The 14,304-nt window shown below is 41.1% G+C and overlaps 1 protein-coding gene across 1 annotated transcript in view; it reads left to right on the plus strand.

The window, feature by feature from the left end:
- Nucleotides 1-4,693: 4,693 nt before the first annotated feature.
- The window catches only part of mtnr1ab (melatonin receptor 1A b), a gene marked incomplete at both ends in the record, with an annotated part of 18,459 nt that continues 8,848 nt past the window's right edge, over nucleotides 4,694-14,304 (plus strand). Inside the window, 2 exons of the mRNA XM_083685633.1 lie at nucleotides 4,694-4,877; nucleotides 13,450-14,297. Of these exons, the coding sequence (XP_083541759.1) occupies nucleotides 4,694-4,877; nucleotides 13,450-14,297 (1,032 nt within the window). The remainder of the gene's footprint in view (nucleotides 4,878-13,449; nucleotides 14,298-14,304) is intronic.

A 14,304-nucleotide genomic window follows, 5' to 3' on the forward strand; every position in this document is an offset into this window, starting at 1 on the left:
TTGTGAGCTGATGAGAAAAGTTCTTTCTCACTTTCTCTCTCTCTCATCGGTGTCACCTTTTCCTTCTCAGAGCTGAGGATGGTGCTGCTGGGGTACAGATTAGCTGCAAAGAGTTCAGCAGGAAACACTGTCCTGGGCAGAGAGGAGTTTGAGTGGAACTTCTGAGTGGAACTTCTCAGTGTGTGAAGAGACATGGAGAAGTGGCAGGGAGGCCAGGTCACTGTGGTCGACATTCCAGGCTGGTGGGCGAGTACTAGTGTAGAGTTGACTTCTGAGCTGGTTAAACAGCAGATTGTGCAATGTGTGTCTCTGTGTTTACCAGGACCTCATGGTCTCCTCCTGGTCATACAGGAGGAGATGCTTCATGCTTCATTCCCTGCCATAGTCAGAAGATCAGTAGAGGAACACCTGGAGCTTCTCAGTAAGACAGTCTGGAGTCACACTATGGTTCTGTTCACCCATGGGGACGGTCTAGGAGACATAACCATTGAGCAGCACATTGAGAGTGAAGGGGAAGCCCTCCACTGGCTTGTAAAGAAATGTGGGAACAGGTATCATGTTCAACATTAGGAACAGGGGTGAGCAATTCATAGGTGAGATTTGTTATTACTCTTAAATTAAGGGTCAACTGTTGGGGGAGAGGGGAGTTACTCAATAAGCTGTGTTCTCTCTCTCTCTCTATCTCTTTCTCACTGACAGGGTCCTCCCTCCATCTTTCAGAGCTGAGGATTGCGCTGCTGGGGCATGGATATGCAGGGAAGAGTTCAACTGGAAACAACGTCTTGGGTGGAGAGAAGTGTGACTTTAGAAGAACTGCTCAGTGTGTGAAGAGAGGGAGCCGTAGCAGGGAGGCAGATCACTGTGGTCGACACTCCAGGCTGGTTGTGAAATATCTGGTTAAACAAGAGATTGTGCACAGTGTGTCTCTGTGGTCTCCAGGACCTCACAGTCTTCTCCTGGTCTACGGGGAGATCTTGCATTTAAAGAGAATGAGGAAAATGCTGCAGAGGAACACCTGGAGCTTCTCAGTGAGGAAGTCTGGAGTGACACTATTGTGCTGTTCACAATGTCTAGGGGACACAACCATTGAGCATGGAAGGCGCTCTAGTAGCTTGTTGAGAAATGTGGGAACAGGTATGTCTTCAACAATAGGGACAAAGCTGATGGGAATATAGAGGAGATGGTGGCAGTAAACAATGGAGATGTGTTTTCTCCTGAGAGGGCAGAAGAAATTAACTGCAATCATAAGGTGGTGTGGAAGACACCTTCACTGCCACTAAGAGGAGCTTGGAGCATAGAACGTCCTCCTTTAAGTACAGTATGCTATTCTTGACCAACATTGCTAAAAGAGGAGCAAATAGTGGTTATCACTTCATCATGAAAATATTTCATTTCAATGATGACGCAGTTGACATCTCCCTTTTGTTACAACCTATGGATGACATGATATTAAGAGCACACAGTTGTCTATTACAGATGTCATGAACACACTATATCCCAACATTATGACAGCAAAGCTTGACAGTAAACAAGCTGTTCTGTTGTTGTTTTGCTCTACAGTGAGTGGAGACAGCAGATCAAACACAGGGTTTGACTCTGAGCTGATGCCTGAGGTTGGGTCAGTGGCTGAATCATCGCTGGGACCGAAAAGAAGGAAGAGAGATGTCCTCTGTGACATCCCTGAGTTTCTACAGGAGTAGACGGCTGCTGATTGACTGATTGGCTGTAGTTGGGATTGACTGAAGCTTGCCCTGGCAGCAGTCTTGCATAGGATCTTGATAAATGTCAGTATTCATGTTCTGCTTATATTTTCGATTCATACAGAGTTGAGGCATAATAGAAACGATGAGAATTCTGAGATCTTATGTTTTTATTGGGGGGGGGGTGGGCGAGGACAGCTTTGAAAATGAGTAAATAGACTCACTTACGTTACTGTTTACTGTTTCTATCTGATAGCATTGCTTGCATCATTTCTAGTTCCCCTTTTTTTTCTGCCCCAACCCACCCTCAACGGAGAACATAACAACCACAATTCTATGCATGGTATGGTACATAAAATACCCACACACTTATACACATACACATATATAGACATTTACACATTCCCATCACTGACTGTATTCGGTTCACAAGTGAGTCAGCCAATCAACTATCCATTCCATATCTAGTTCCAACCTTCCATTGATCACAGGTCAACCCACCTTTCCCAGTATTCTGAGATAGTTTTCCTCATTAAATAAAAGCTTACATTTCCTAGGCTTAGTAAGAGAGTAAGTCAGTATCAAATCCCTGTTGTCTATCAACTCTAACCACGTGTACCTGCTACACCTTTGAACAACAGCCAGTATAACTGTGTCACTTTGAAAACAGTCAGATGTGCACATATGGAAGTGCTCTATGGGGGAGCGTAGGAAACATTGGCAGATTAAAGGAGAGGTGTTGAAGAGAGAGAAGCACTGTAAGTGATTACCTGGGAGAGAAGAAGAACAATGGTATGAATACCTTAACAGCTAGGCGGAGCTGTATGCAGGTGGAGCTGTATTTATGGTATCATAACTCAGAAAGCAGTTACTGTTTGAAGTAGATATAATTTGCATACAAGTATGTATACAGGGCAGTATGTATTCAATATGATAGAAATCTCTACTGACAGGTGACTCCAATAAGTATGAGACTGGAATGCAATAATATATGATGCAAATGATTTTGTTGTAGCTCCGAATGATGAAGATGATGGCGTTGTTGTTGTTGTTGTTGTTGTTGCTATTGTTGATGATGATGATGACGATGATGATGATAAATGGATCTCTTCCTTTGACCTTCTATAGACATGCAATGCTGAGACTCATTACGTATTGGTGAGGTGGGGGAGGATCATGATCCATCAATATACGTATCTGGGGGACATTAGCTTGATAAATTAGCAAATGCAAAGTTGTATTGAATTGTCCTTCATTAGATTGTTGTCTTGCTCATTATTAGTCTGAAATTAGATCCCAGATAAAAAAAATAAAAAAACATACTTTTTTCCTTTTCTAAGAATCGAATGCTTTAACATTCATTTTATATGATTACATTTTAAACGTTATGGTTTTCTGGCCACTAAAACATTAAAATGCTTCACAGAGAAACATTTTAATTTTCTCTGTGTAAGAATAAATTAAGGCATTGAATATAATGGAAACACAATGTTATTTTCATCTGGTAAAAAAATGTGTCTCGCCATAACTCAAGCCACATAACTCAAGTGAAACCTACTTTGGATTGCTTTGTATTAGCAACTTTGAAGTTTTTGAAAGAAGGGAAAATCTCCCTTTCAACCCTGCCTTTAAAGTAGCCTATTAATCCTGACAAGGGTGAGTTGACATCAAAAACAGGAAGTTCAGTGTGTGTGTGTGTGTGTGTGTGTGTGTTTGTGTGTGTGCGCGCCCGCGCGCGCGAGCGTGCGTGTATGTGAGCCAAATATGTCCATCAATCTTCTTTCTTTTCTTTTTTTTATTGTGACTAAATTAATTTGGCAGTCAGAGTTGAATTGAGAATTATGTGGCAGCTCGAACGCTTTTTCCGAGCAAGAGGGTACTTGAACCTCTCTCTCTCTCTCTCTCTCTCTCTCTCTCTCTCTCTCTCTCTCTCTCTCTCTCTCTCTCTCTCTCTCTCTCTCTCTCTCTCTCTCTTCTCTCTCTCTCTCTCTCTCTCTCTCTCTCTCTCTCTCTCTCTCTCTCTCTCTCTCTCTCTCTCTCTCTCTCTCTCTCTCTCTCTCTCTCTCTCTCTCTCTCTCTCTCTCTCTCTCTCCATATCCGTCTGAATGTGTTATTGTATTGGCACTACCATTATCATGTTATTGATGATGACCATGGATGGATATGATAATGATGAACAAAAATCAAGAGTTGTGACCGTACGCCTATGGCTAACAATTTGCAAAAAGAAAATGGTTGCTTCGCCTATTGCAAAAACCTACTTATTATGAAAATAAAGACTACAAATGAATTAAATTATTCTTCAAAAGTCATATGATAAATTAAGATTTCAGGTCAGTAAAAAAGAGAATAATATGAATATATAGTTCATGGTTTATGAATTATAGGCTAATCTTTGAACTGAATGAGACCTTACTAGGTCTCATTATTACTTTATTATTACTTAATGTATTTATTGTAGTCATATATACTAAATCATATTTCATAAATATTCATCAGTATTTAACCAATGGTATTCATGATAAATTCTTTTCGCCCTTAAATGTGAATGGCTTTTTTCGCATGAATATGTAAAAATGATGAATGAACATATGAATAAATTATCGACTTGTGCGAGTGTTGATATGAATGAGTGGCACATAGACATCAAACTACATTGATGTCGTGGAGAGGCGCGCATACCGTGCTCATCCACTGGGCGGCATGTTCTCCACTCCATCTTGAGTACATTTGTTCATGGCATTCAGAAAGCACTGAAGTTGCTTCTGAATGTGTCAAAGCAGCATAGTAATGGGAGATGCAAGACTATAAAAGTGTAGTCGCGTCTTCAAGTGGCAGAATAAATGAAACTTTGCCACCATAATGGGGACTACAACATGGTGAAATAGAAGACCATCCCAAGTTTCAGCTGCGCTATAGGCACAATCGGCTGCTATGGAGCGCAAACCTCAGATTTATTCAGCAGACTGAAGAGGGTGAAGGGATACGATAAAATGATCATAAATGACAGCGGTCTGACGAACGGTTCTTCGCTAGTCCACCACGACGCACTGAATCGCCCTCCGTGGGTTGCGACAACTTTGGGAAGCATTCTGATCTTCACGATCGTTGTTGATATTTTGGGCAACCTCCTGGTAATTTTCTCCGTGTACAGAAACAAAAAACTACGAAACGCAGGTAAGTCGGATAGGTGCCTGTTTTATAGTTTAGCTTGTCTTCCTACTGTCGGCTACAAGAAAGTGGAAAATATGTGTCCAAAAGTACATCTGAGAGCGAGATAAGCTGCTGTGGAGATATAGAGGGACGGCTGCAACCTGCGCGCATCCCCGGCTACGTGCAGGTGTGATGGACTGGAGGAATGCGTTTACGCACAGATATATCTTTGAGCCAATAGACTAGTAAACAGCTATTTGTCTTTGTATGTACTGTTATAGTGTTTCGAAATATTTTAGTGTTCGTGGGATATTGCATTCGTGGGTTTTATTTCTTCTTTAGTATTACGCATTCCTGTAACAATATACGCACATATTTATAGATGTATTTTCTGTGGTTTAGCAGTGCAATTACGGCCACCAACAAAGTATGAATGTGCATGTGGCATATGCCTATAGTATACTGTAGATTAAAATGACAAGATTAGTGTTTATTTCTCCCCATGGCTGAAGAGCAAATTAAGATTTTTCCTTATATAGATGAGAATATAGATGACAGTTTGATCTAATTTCCACATTAAGCATACATTTGATTTGTATATGCATGCATCATCAACCATCAATTTTCTCTGCATTTTCTTTCAAATGTCTCATACTCAAATGTCTCATTTGATCATGGATACCCAGAACACTGTAAATGTTCAGCAATGCAGTGTCCTCTTCACACACCGAGAGGTATGAATGACTAGTGAGGCAGACAGCTAAACTGTCACAGGGTAACACCAGGGGAGGCTGATGGAGGCAGAAATCGAAGGACGGGCTCATTGTAGTGCATGGAATGGAATAAGGAATGAAACACAAACACAAAAACAAATATTTGATACTATTCCTCATTCCATTCCGTGCATTACAATGAGCCCGTTCTTCGATTTCTCCCTCTATCAGGCTTTCCTGGCTAATACAGTTGTGGTTGTGGCAAGTGAAGTGTTAATATACACAGGTTTTAAGTGTATATTAACAAAACATAATACTATTAAACACACACAAACATACACACACACACACACACACACACACACACACACACACACACACACACACACACACACACACACACACACACACACACACACACACACTCACAGTAGGCGTGACAACTTAATACATTTTCAACAAAGTACCTTGTAAACTTGTCCAACAGGTATTGTTAAATTGCATTCAATCGTTCAATATAATTAATTGTTTTATGCTATACACAGCGGATTTTGTGGCGCATTCATTCTTGGTGATTTGGCTTCCATATAAGCTGAACACTGTCATATTGAATCAGAAGTTACACTACAGAACTTGGCAGCAGGAGTTAACTAGCTCCATATCATAAAGATCTGATCCAGCCAATGGCTTCCCTGCATGTATATGAGTTATCACTGGCTCAACAACCAACCTTTATGCTTCTCCTTCACTTGCCAAGTTGAGCTGTACAGCCTGTATATCAGCCTTACAGATGGCTCAACATCCTTTACCGTATATCATGGTTTTCAGATGGAAACTACAGATAGAAATTCAGATACCGTGAACATACAGTGATTTACATGTAACTATTTGATGTGCAGCACAAGGGATTATGGAGTATATAAATACAATAGTGTATATTCCATATATTCTGCATAATGTATTTCTGTCATGCTGTGTCCCCCGTACAGAAGTTCCCACATCGCCCATATTGTTTGCTAATGGATGCCATAAAAGCTCAGTGTACATGCACCGAATATCAATTGTTCCCAGTGTTGTCAGAGCCGAGGGATTAGATACATTTTACTGATAAGGAAGCCATTCTTAATAATTGATATATCATTTCAGACATTATGGAGGGAGGATGCACAATGTTTGTAAATACATTAGTTGCTGAAGGCAGTGCAGTAGCCTCATGTTTTGGGTTTTTTGGAACCCCACACAAACACACACACACACACACACACTCTCTCTCTTTCTCTCTCTCTCTCTGTGTATGAAAAAGAGCGAGAGAGGGTGACAGCAGCAGTCTGGTTTTATTCTCTCAACATCAATATTGTCTTTCCAGGTGTTTCATTGTTTCAGTCATCGATCCCATGGCTTTCACATTTAAGGTGTGGACATTCCACTTGACCACCCATGGTTTTCACACTTTGTTGTATTCACACTGATGTTTGATAGGGGTCTTGTGTACGTAACAACCTCATGAGCGAGTATTCGAGTACAGAGATGTACCAGTTAGACTACTGAACGGGATGTACTGTAGTTGATATGTCATGATATTCAACAGGATGAGTTGGGAGCCTTTTTTATATAAGCTATAAACTATAATACAATATGCTATCATCTTTACTTTGTCTTGTCAATATGTATGTTTTAAAATATAGAATTGTACCTAATAGATACGCTAAAGCATCTGTTTGGTGGTTTACCCTCCTTCTGAAAGCTTCATGCATGGCATAGCTTTATTACCTGGCAATTACATAAAAATGTCATGGTAACATAATAATTACATAATCATTATTTATGATTAATATACAACATACATGATTAATCTATATATAATTACTTCTTGGCTACTTGTTGATTCATTTCGACAAATACATTTGAACTAAATCATATAAACAAGTCATATCAATCATATATACCTCTCTGTGAATGTGCATACAATATGCGTATGGGCTACGTGTGTGTGTCTCTGGGGGATGGGAGGGCGTTATTCAAAAAGATGAACTTCCGTTTCCCTGTGTAATGGACAATAAAATACTATGCTATACTGAAAGTAGCCTACTTCTTGTTACTAAGAAGTTGCTAATTTTGTGAAATTATTTCAAGAAAAAAACATCTTAACACATGTTAAACACACATAGTAAATACTAAATAAATACCATTGTTTATAAGACTGTGAAATGAAGAGTTACCCCAGTGCACAGTTTAGTATGATTAGTAGGTCAGATGAACCCAGTAATGCTCCCACTAGGCCCCTGCTTTGTGTAGCTCTTTCTGTTTCTCTTGTGTGCTATGAAGCTGTCCCAAGCTGTCCTTTCACAAAGGAAAATTAAAGGACCAGCATAGATGCTCTGCCATGCACACTCACACCCACAGCCACACAAAGCCCGAACCACGCATGCATGCAAGATGTAATTGTACTCTCATTGTTCTTCAATGGCACGCCACAGTTGCTCCCCCCACCCCACCCCCCCCACCCCCCCACCCCCACACACACACGATGTCTCTATTTTTTATTAAACAAATTCAGCTTGTGAGACTCTATGTACTGTGACACTACTGTCTGTTAGCATTACTCAGCCGGGGCGCCCCCGCTGCCTTGTAAAATAATCATTTCAACACACCCTGGGCACCTAGAGAGTACCTCTGCCAATAAACCATCCCTATCTCAGCTTTTCACGTAGATAAGAAACATGCTGCTTCATCCTGTATGAACGCAGGTTCTGGTGTTTGTTATATAGCGGAACAGAGAGAGCTCATAAACATGTTACATGTCAATCGGGATCAATTTAGCAGAAGCGTGCATCTGTTTCTCTCAAAAAATACAAAAGCATTTGATTAAATTGTTTTTCTTTAGTAATTTGGAGTATAATAGAGTATAGCCTTTCTCTAATGCTTTCTTCTCTCCCACTCTCTGTGAGTGGGTCTGGCATGAATTGGGTGCCTTGGGCAGTCATATCAACTAAACCTCACTGCTTGTTCAAGGGGAACTGTGTGGTGCACATTATGCATAGCTACAGTTGATGTGATTGGAGGGAGGGAGGCTCCATATCGGCTGCCTGGCTCTTACTGTGGAGGGTTTAGTTAGAACCGATCATTTCACTCTTTAGTAAATTTTACTATGTTTCAGTAGGATCACAGATGATTCAGTTGGTTTACTAATTATATGTAATAGTGCATGTTTATTGGTGTGAATATACTGTACAGTATAAGAAGAAAGAAGGAGAAGAGTTGAGCAGTGTTTGTAAAAAGTTAAGTATTTTGAACAGGCTCTATTCCACTTTTGTAACAACAAAAAAATACTATGACTTAATTACTATGTAATATTAATACAACAGCAACAGAATGTATGAGCGATGTATGGTGATTGTCGTCCATCATCTTGTCATTCTGTAAAATATTGAGTAAAAAGTTGAATTCTTAAACAAACAAGCAAGTCATTCATCTATAACAATCAATCTGCTAATAATATGCAATGATTCTGACAGGCCCGCAGTGTTCAGAGGCCAAACTGCTGTGGTCGAATCCAACAGCTCTGGAATGCGGCCAAAGTATCCCATTAATGGAGTATTTATGACGGGATTAGTTAGAGGCAGGCAAGGAGGGGTTGAGGGTGGAGCGTAGCGCCGCTGCTCTTAGTTAGCCTAGTCCTGTTGCTTTGTCAGCTAGCCTAGCCCATACTCTTTGCATTGCTAGCTAGCCTTGCTCATGATGTTTGTATTGCTAGCAAGCATAGCCCCTTCTCTTTGCTAGCGTAACCCCTGCTAGGTGCATTGCCAGCTAGCTAGCCCAGCCCCTTCACTTTGTGTTGCTTGCTACAGTAACATAGCCCACAGGTGCAATGCTTTACCCATTACATCTACCCATTACAATATCAACAGTCATGTTTTGTATTATTCCCTCTAAGATCACATGGAATTATTCAGCACAGTACGCCTATTGAAGAACAGACCTAATACTTGTCCATGAAGCCTCTCTCTACCCAAACCCCTGGCAGTGTAGCAATTATAGATCCTGATAACAAGCTTCTATGCTTCAGATCAGCAGATGACTCAGTATCACAAGTCCAATCTCTCTGCCTCTGATAGACTAAGGCTTTGTAGAGGTCTTATTCAACGTAGGTTCTTGTGCTCTTTTCACAAACAGGTCAGTAGTCTTTTGTGTGTGTCACCTTGTCAGTGATTTATTATCTCAGTGCAGAGATACTATATGTGTACTGTTGGTGGGATTCAGTGGTCAGGTTGAAGTAAATTTGGTTGATTTGAATCCATTTGATTCACACTAGAAAGGAAACATTGTTATGAAAATGCAACATTTGTTGACCATATAACCAGGGATCGTTTGACAATCACAAATTCCACTGCAATGGAAAACAAATGATCTAGTTCAGGGGGTTTCTATGTAGTCTGGAGGAGAGGTGGACCACAGTTTCTGTGAGGGGGACCCGTGACCCTTGAAAAAATTGCAAGAATTTGGAAATTGAACTGACCATTGGAGGTCTGCTGGTCCCAGATCCTACAGTACCATTATCTGCCATCGTGCCCTTGAACAATGCATTTAACCTCCAAACTAGCTCCAGAGCGCTGCACTGCCATTGACCCTCTACTCCTCCCAAGTGTATGCCGTGTGTTTGTGTACTGTCTGGGGAAGTTGGGGGCAGAGCAGAAGATGAACTTCGGTTTTAAGGGATAAAGTAATATTGTCTTCTATTCTGTTCAGCCACAGCCTTTAGCCTTTAGCCTGCAAATCCAATCTTCACAAATCTATTCATAATGTTTCATGGGGTGTTACTACGTGCAATACAGTATGACAGATAGGCCACGTTTCACAGGATACTGATGGAATTATAGTAACTAAGTAGATGGATGATTAGTATGGATGAAGCATGCTGGCTTCAAAGATACATACGCTATTAATCTGATGAATGGTATTACTGCAGTGTTCCTTCAGCCATGTATCTCTAGCTAGCGATGATTGTTGATCACTCATGGAAGGAAAAGACACAGGTTTCATGGATCAAGGCTTTTGTATTGTTGATTTATTGAAGACATCTCCAGTTATTCATTATATGACTTGACAAATGTGCAATGATAGACTTGGTAGCGTGGCATACACCTATTTATAGAGAACAGCTGTCTAGGATGAAAACAAATCCCAACAAATGACTGAGTCTCTCAACACTAAATGTTAGTGCTCCTGTGTTGTTTGACTACTGCTGTAGGAAAGTGGACATTTAGCAAAAATTTAAGTATGATAAAGCATAATTTTTCAGGCTCATTTTGCATAATTTTCCCTTTTGTACTATATTCACAAACCAGCATAATGTGGATGCAAGCATTTACAAGTCTATTGTTCTCTTGTTGTTTGCTCTTTGTGCATACTGAGGCAGCTCTATATGACCGACTGGGTTCAAACCCAGGTCTACGCACCTAAAATCTATATTAGCTTGTCAAGGTAAAGCCTAGATATTAGTTCGGTGAGTTCAGGTCTCAAGCAAGGTTACCCACACTGAATAACCTGTTAGATCTACATGTATTTGTCTCTACGACAACATCTCACCATAAGTAAAAACGACATCAGATCAGACCCCGAGGGGAATGTGTTCATCATCTTGAGATTAATTGAAACATCATATTCAATTTACAGTTCCCATCAAAATAAATAGCTGGTGACACTTGGACGAGAGTGAGATGGGAGTGCTTTGCACAAAGGAGAGTGTTTTAAATCTCCTCAGGAAGAAAATGAACACTCAGAATTGTCTTTGTTTCTTTCACTCTTGCATCGCCTAGAGCAGGTTGTCAAATTAAAAATAAATATGGTAATTGGATACGAGTAGTGTCATTATGCTACATTTAACGTTTTCTGAATAAAACTATACTGGAAGCTGAATATATCTGGAAACGTTCTTGTCATTTTATAAAAAAAATTAAATGAGTTTAGTTGTACAATAGATCATTTCGAATTCTGAATTCTCTCTCTAACTACACATGTAGTTGGTTGTTTTATCATCTTGTATTAGGTACATCTTCAGCAAGTAATGTCAACACACTTATAGTACGACATGTCTGTTCTCAGCCAGACCATGTTTGAGTCAGTGTCTTCCCTATAGCGTGGTAGAGTAGGAAGCTGTGTACATGAGATGGTCAACGGTTAAAATAGCGAGTGTGTATATTTGCACTCCCATGCCTCTCAAAGGATCCTGTGAATTTTTCCCATGTCTCTTTCTGTGTGTGAAGTGGTGTAGAAAAGCCTTGACCAAAGGTTTGCCCACAGCATATATGCCATTAGTGGTATCAGCCAACTGGCTGGGGAGTGGCAGCGTCCATGTAGAGGCTTTTAGGGCCGAGTCCCAGTGCTGCTCTCTGGGTGTGTTACCTCAGATATCCCCCACCACCACTGAGGTGAGCGAGGTGTTTCTGGACTGGATGGTGTGGATCATGGCTGTGTAGTATGTACTATACAATAGGGTACATTACAGTATGATAACCTTTTTGTCTGTGTTTGAATTCCTTTTGTGAGGTATTTTGACATCAAAATACGATATACCGTACACAAAATTCACACAAATACAATACAGAATTAAAGGAGTACGTCTCTCATACACTACATGCTCAGGGAGATATCTGTTGTTATGGTAGTTCAGCAAACAGACCAAGGGAAATGTTTTTTTTGTTTTAGCCACCTAAAACAAACTTTGATTGACAGCTACAGCTACAGTACACACCTTTTATTTTCAAATATGACTCCTAGTCCTGATACATGAGTGTATTTTGAGTGTGGTGGCTTTGCCATTAGTGTGAATGCTTTGAAAGAGGGCATGCCTCATATTTAGAACTGTGTATCCCACGCCGCCACCATGGCCCTAGGCCGTAGCTAACCAAGAGGAACAACGTCACAAAGGCTTAGCGGTAACCACAGAAGACACATAGCAAAGCAAGTTCCAGGTCACCATTGGTCAGGTCAAACGACATGTTTCATATTTCTTTGATTGGATAGGTTGAATGACTGGTGCTTTTGTGAATAATTTTCTCTGAATTCCTCAGAAAAGAAGTATGTTGCTTGCTTTCTTTATTGTCAACAGTATACTATAACGCTGGCAGGTACAATGCATTATAATTTCGTTATAAGACTTGTTATAAGAGCCTTGTTGTAACGTCTTACTACCATTTCATAATGAGTTATTGTCTGCCATTTTGTGTTAGTCAATCAATTTCCGCATTGAGAGATAAAACTGTGATATGATTAAACATTGTGAAGGTTCATACATGCTTGTAAGTAATAATGCTTTATAATTTTCAGCGTAAGATTTTGCCCTATGGACTGTGTCATGTGCTTCCTAGCCTTCTCCAAGAGCTCCAGACACCATGTGCAAAAGCAGGTGTATCTAAATCCCTGTAAGAGGAGGAGCAGATTTCAGACTTAGGAGGGCTGACTTTCTTCATGGCAATAAAGGTCATGCATTTGGGTCCAGCTGGCACAGTTGATTAATATAGAATGGAAAATGATCTGCTGATCCAGGCTCAAACTGATCTGTGAAACATCTGTAAACTTCAAAACATATTTGTCTGTGACACCAACTTTATTGTGTACTCATTGACAACTTGAAACATCATAACCGCAGCGGTGTTTGCAGTGGACCATCCATTACATGAAGGACTTTAGACCAGATGTTGATGAACTGTCGACGATTCCTTTGTTTGATTGATAATGTAGTTGATGACATAAATGGCTTCATAAGCTTGCTATGAATAGTGAATAATTAAGATTAGATACTGCTTTATGCTAATTATGTACTTAGGTAATATATGCTTTAAGAACATACAGTTGGTATGACTTGTTTCCCCTTTGTTTTTCAGGAAACGTATTTGTTGTGAGTCTGGCCGTGGCAGATCTGGTGGTGGCCATCTACCCTTACCCTCTGGTCCTGACCTCCATCTTCCACAATGGCTGGAACCTGGGCTTCATCCACTGCCAGGTCAGTGGCTTCCTCATGGGTCTTAGCGTCATCGGCTCCATCTTCAATATCACCGGCATCGCCATCAACCGCTACTGCTACATCTGCCACAGCCTCAAGTATGACAAGCTGTACAGTGACCATAACTCCCTGTGCTACGTGCTTCTCATTTGGCTCCTGACCGTGCTGGCCCTGGTGCCCAACTTCTACGTGGGATCGCTCCAATACGACCCCAGGGTTTACTCCTGCACCTTCGCCCAGTCAGCCAGTCAGGCGTACACCATCGCCGTGGTCTTCTTCCATTTCATTCTGCCTATCATGGTGGTGACCTACTGCTACCTGAGGATCTGGATCCTGGTCATACAGGTACGACGGAGGGTCAAGCCCGAGTTCAGGCCCAAGCTTACACCGCACGACGTGAGGAACTTTGTCACCATGTTCGTGGTGTTTGTCCTCTTCGCCGTGTGCTGGGGCCCTCTGAATTTTATCGGCTTAGCCGTGGCAGTCAACCCCGCAGCAGTCATTCCAATGATTCCAGAGTGGCTGTTTGTGTCCAGCTACTACATGGCTTACTTCAACAGCTGCCTTAACGCCATTGTCTATGGACTGCTCAACCAGAACTTCCGTAGGGAGTATAAACGGATAGTTGTGTCGCTTTGCACAGCGCGAATGTTCTTCAGCGACAGTTCCAACGACGCGGCGGAGCGGATCAAAAGTAAGCCATCCCCTTTTGTGACCAACAACAACCAAGTGAAAG

The sequence above is a fragment of the Argentina silus genome (assembly GCF_951799395.1).
Source record: "Argentina silus genome assembly, chromosome: 15".
In the NCBI taxonomy this organism is placed as follows: Eukaryota; Metazoa; Chordata; class Actinopteri; order Argentiniformes; family Argentinidae; genus Argentina; species Argentina silus.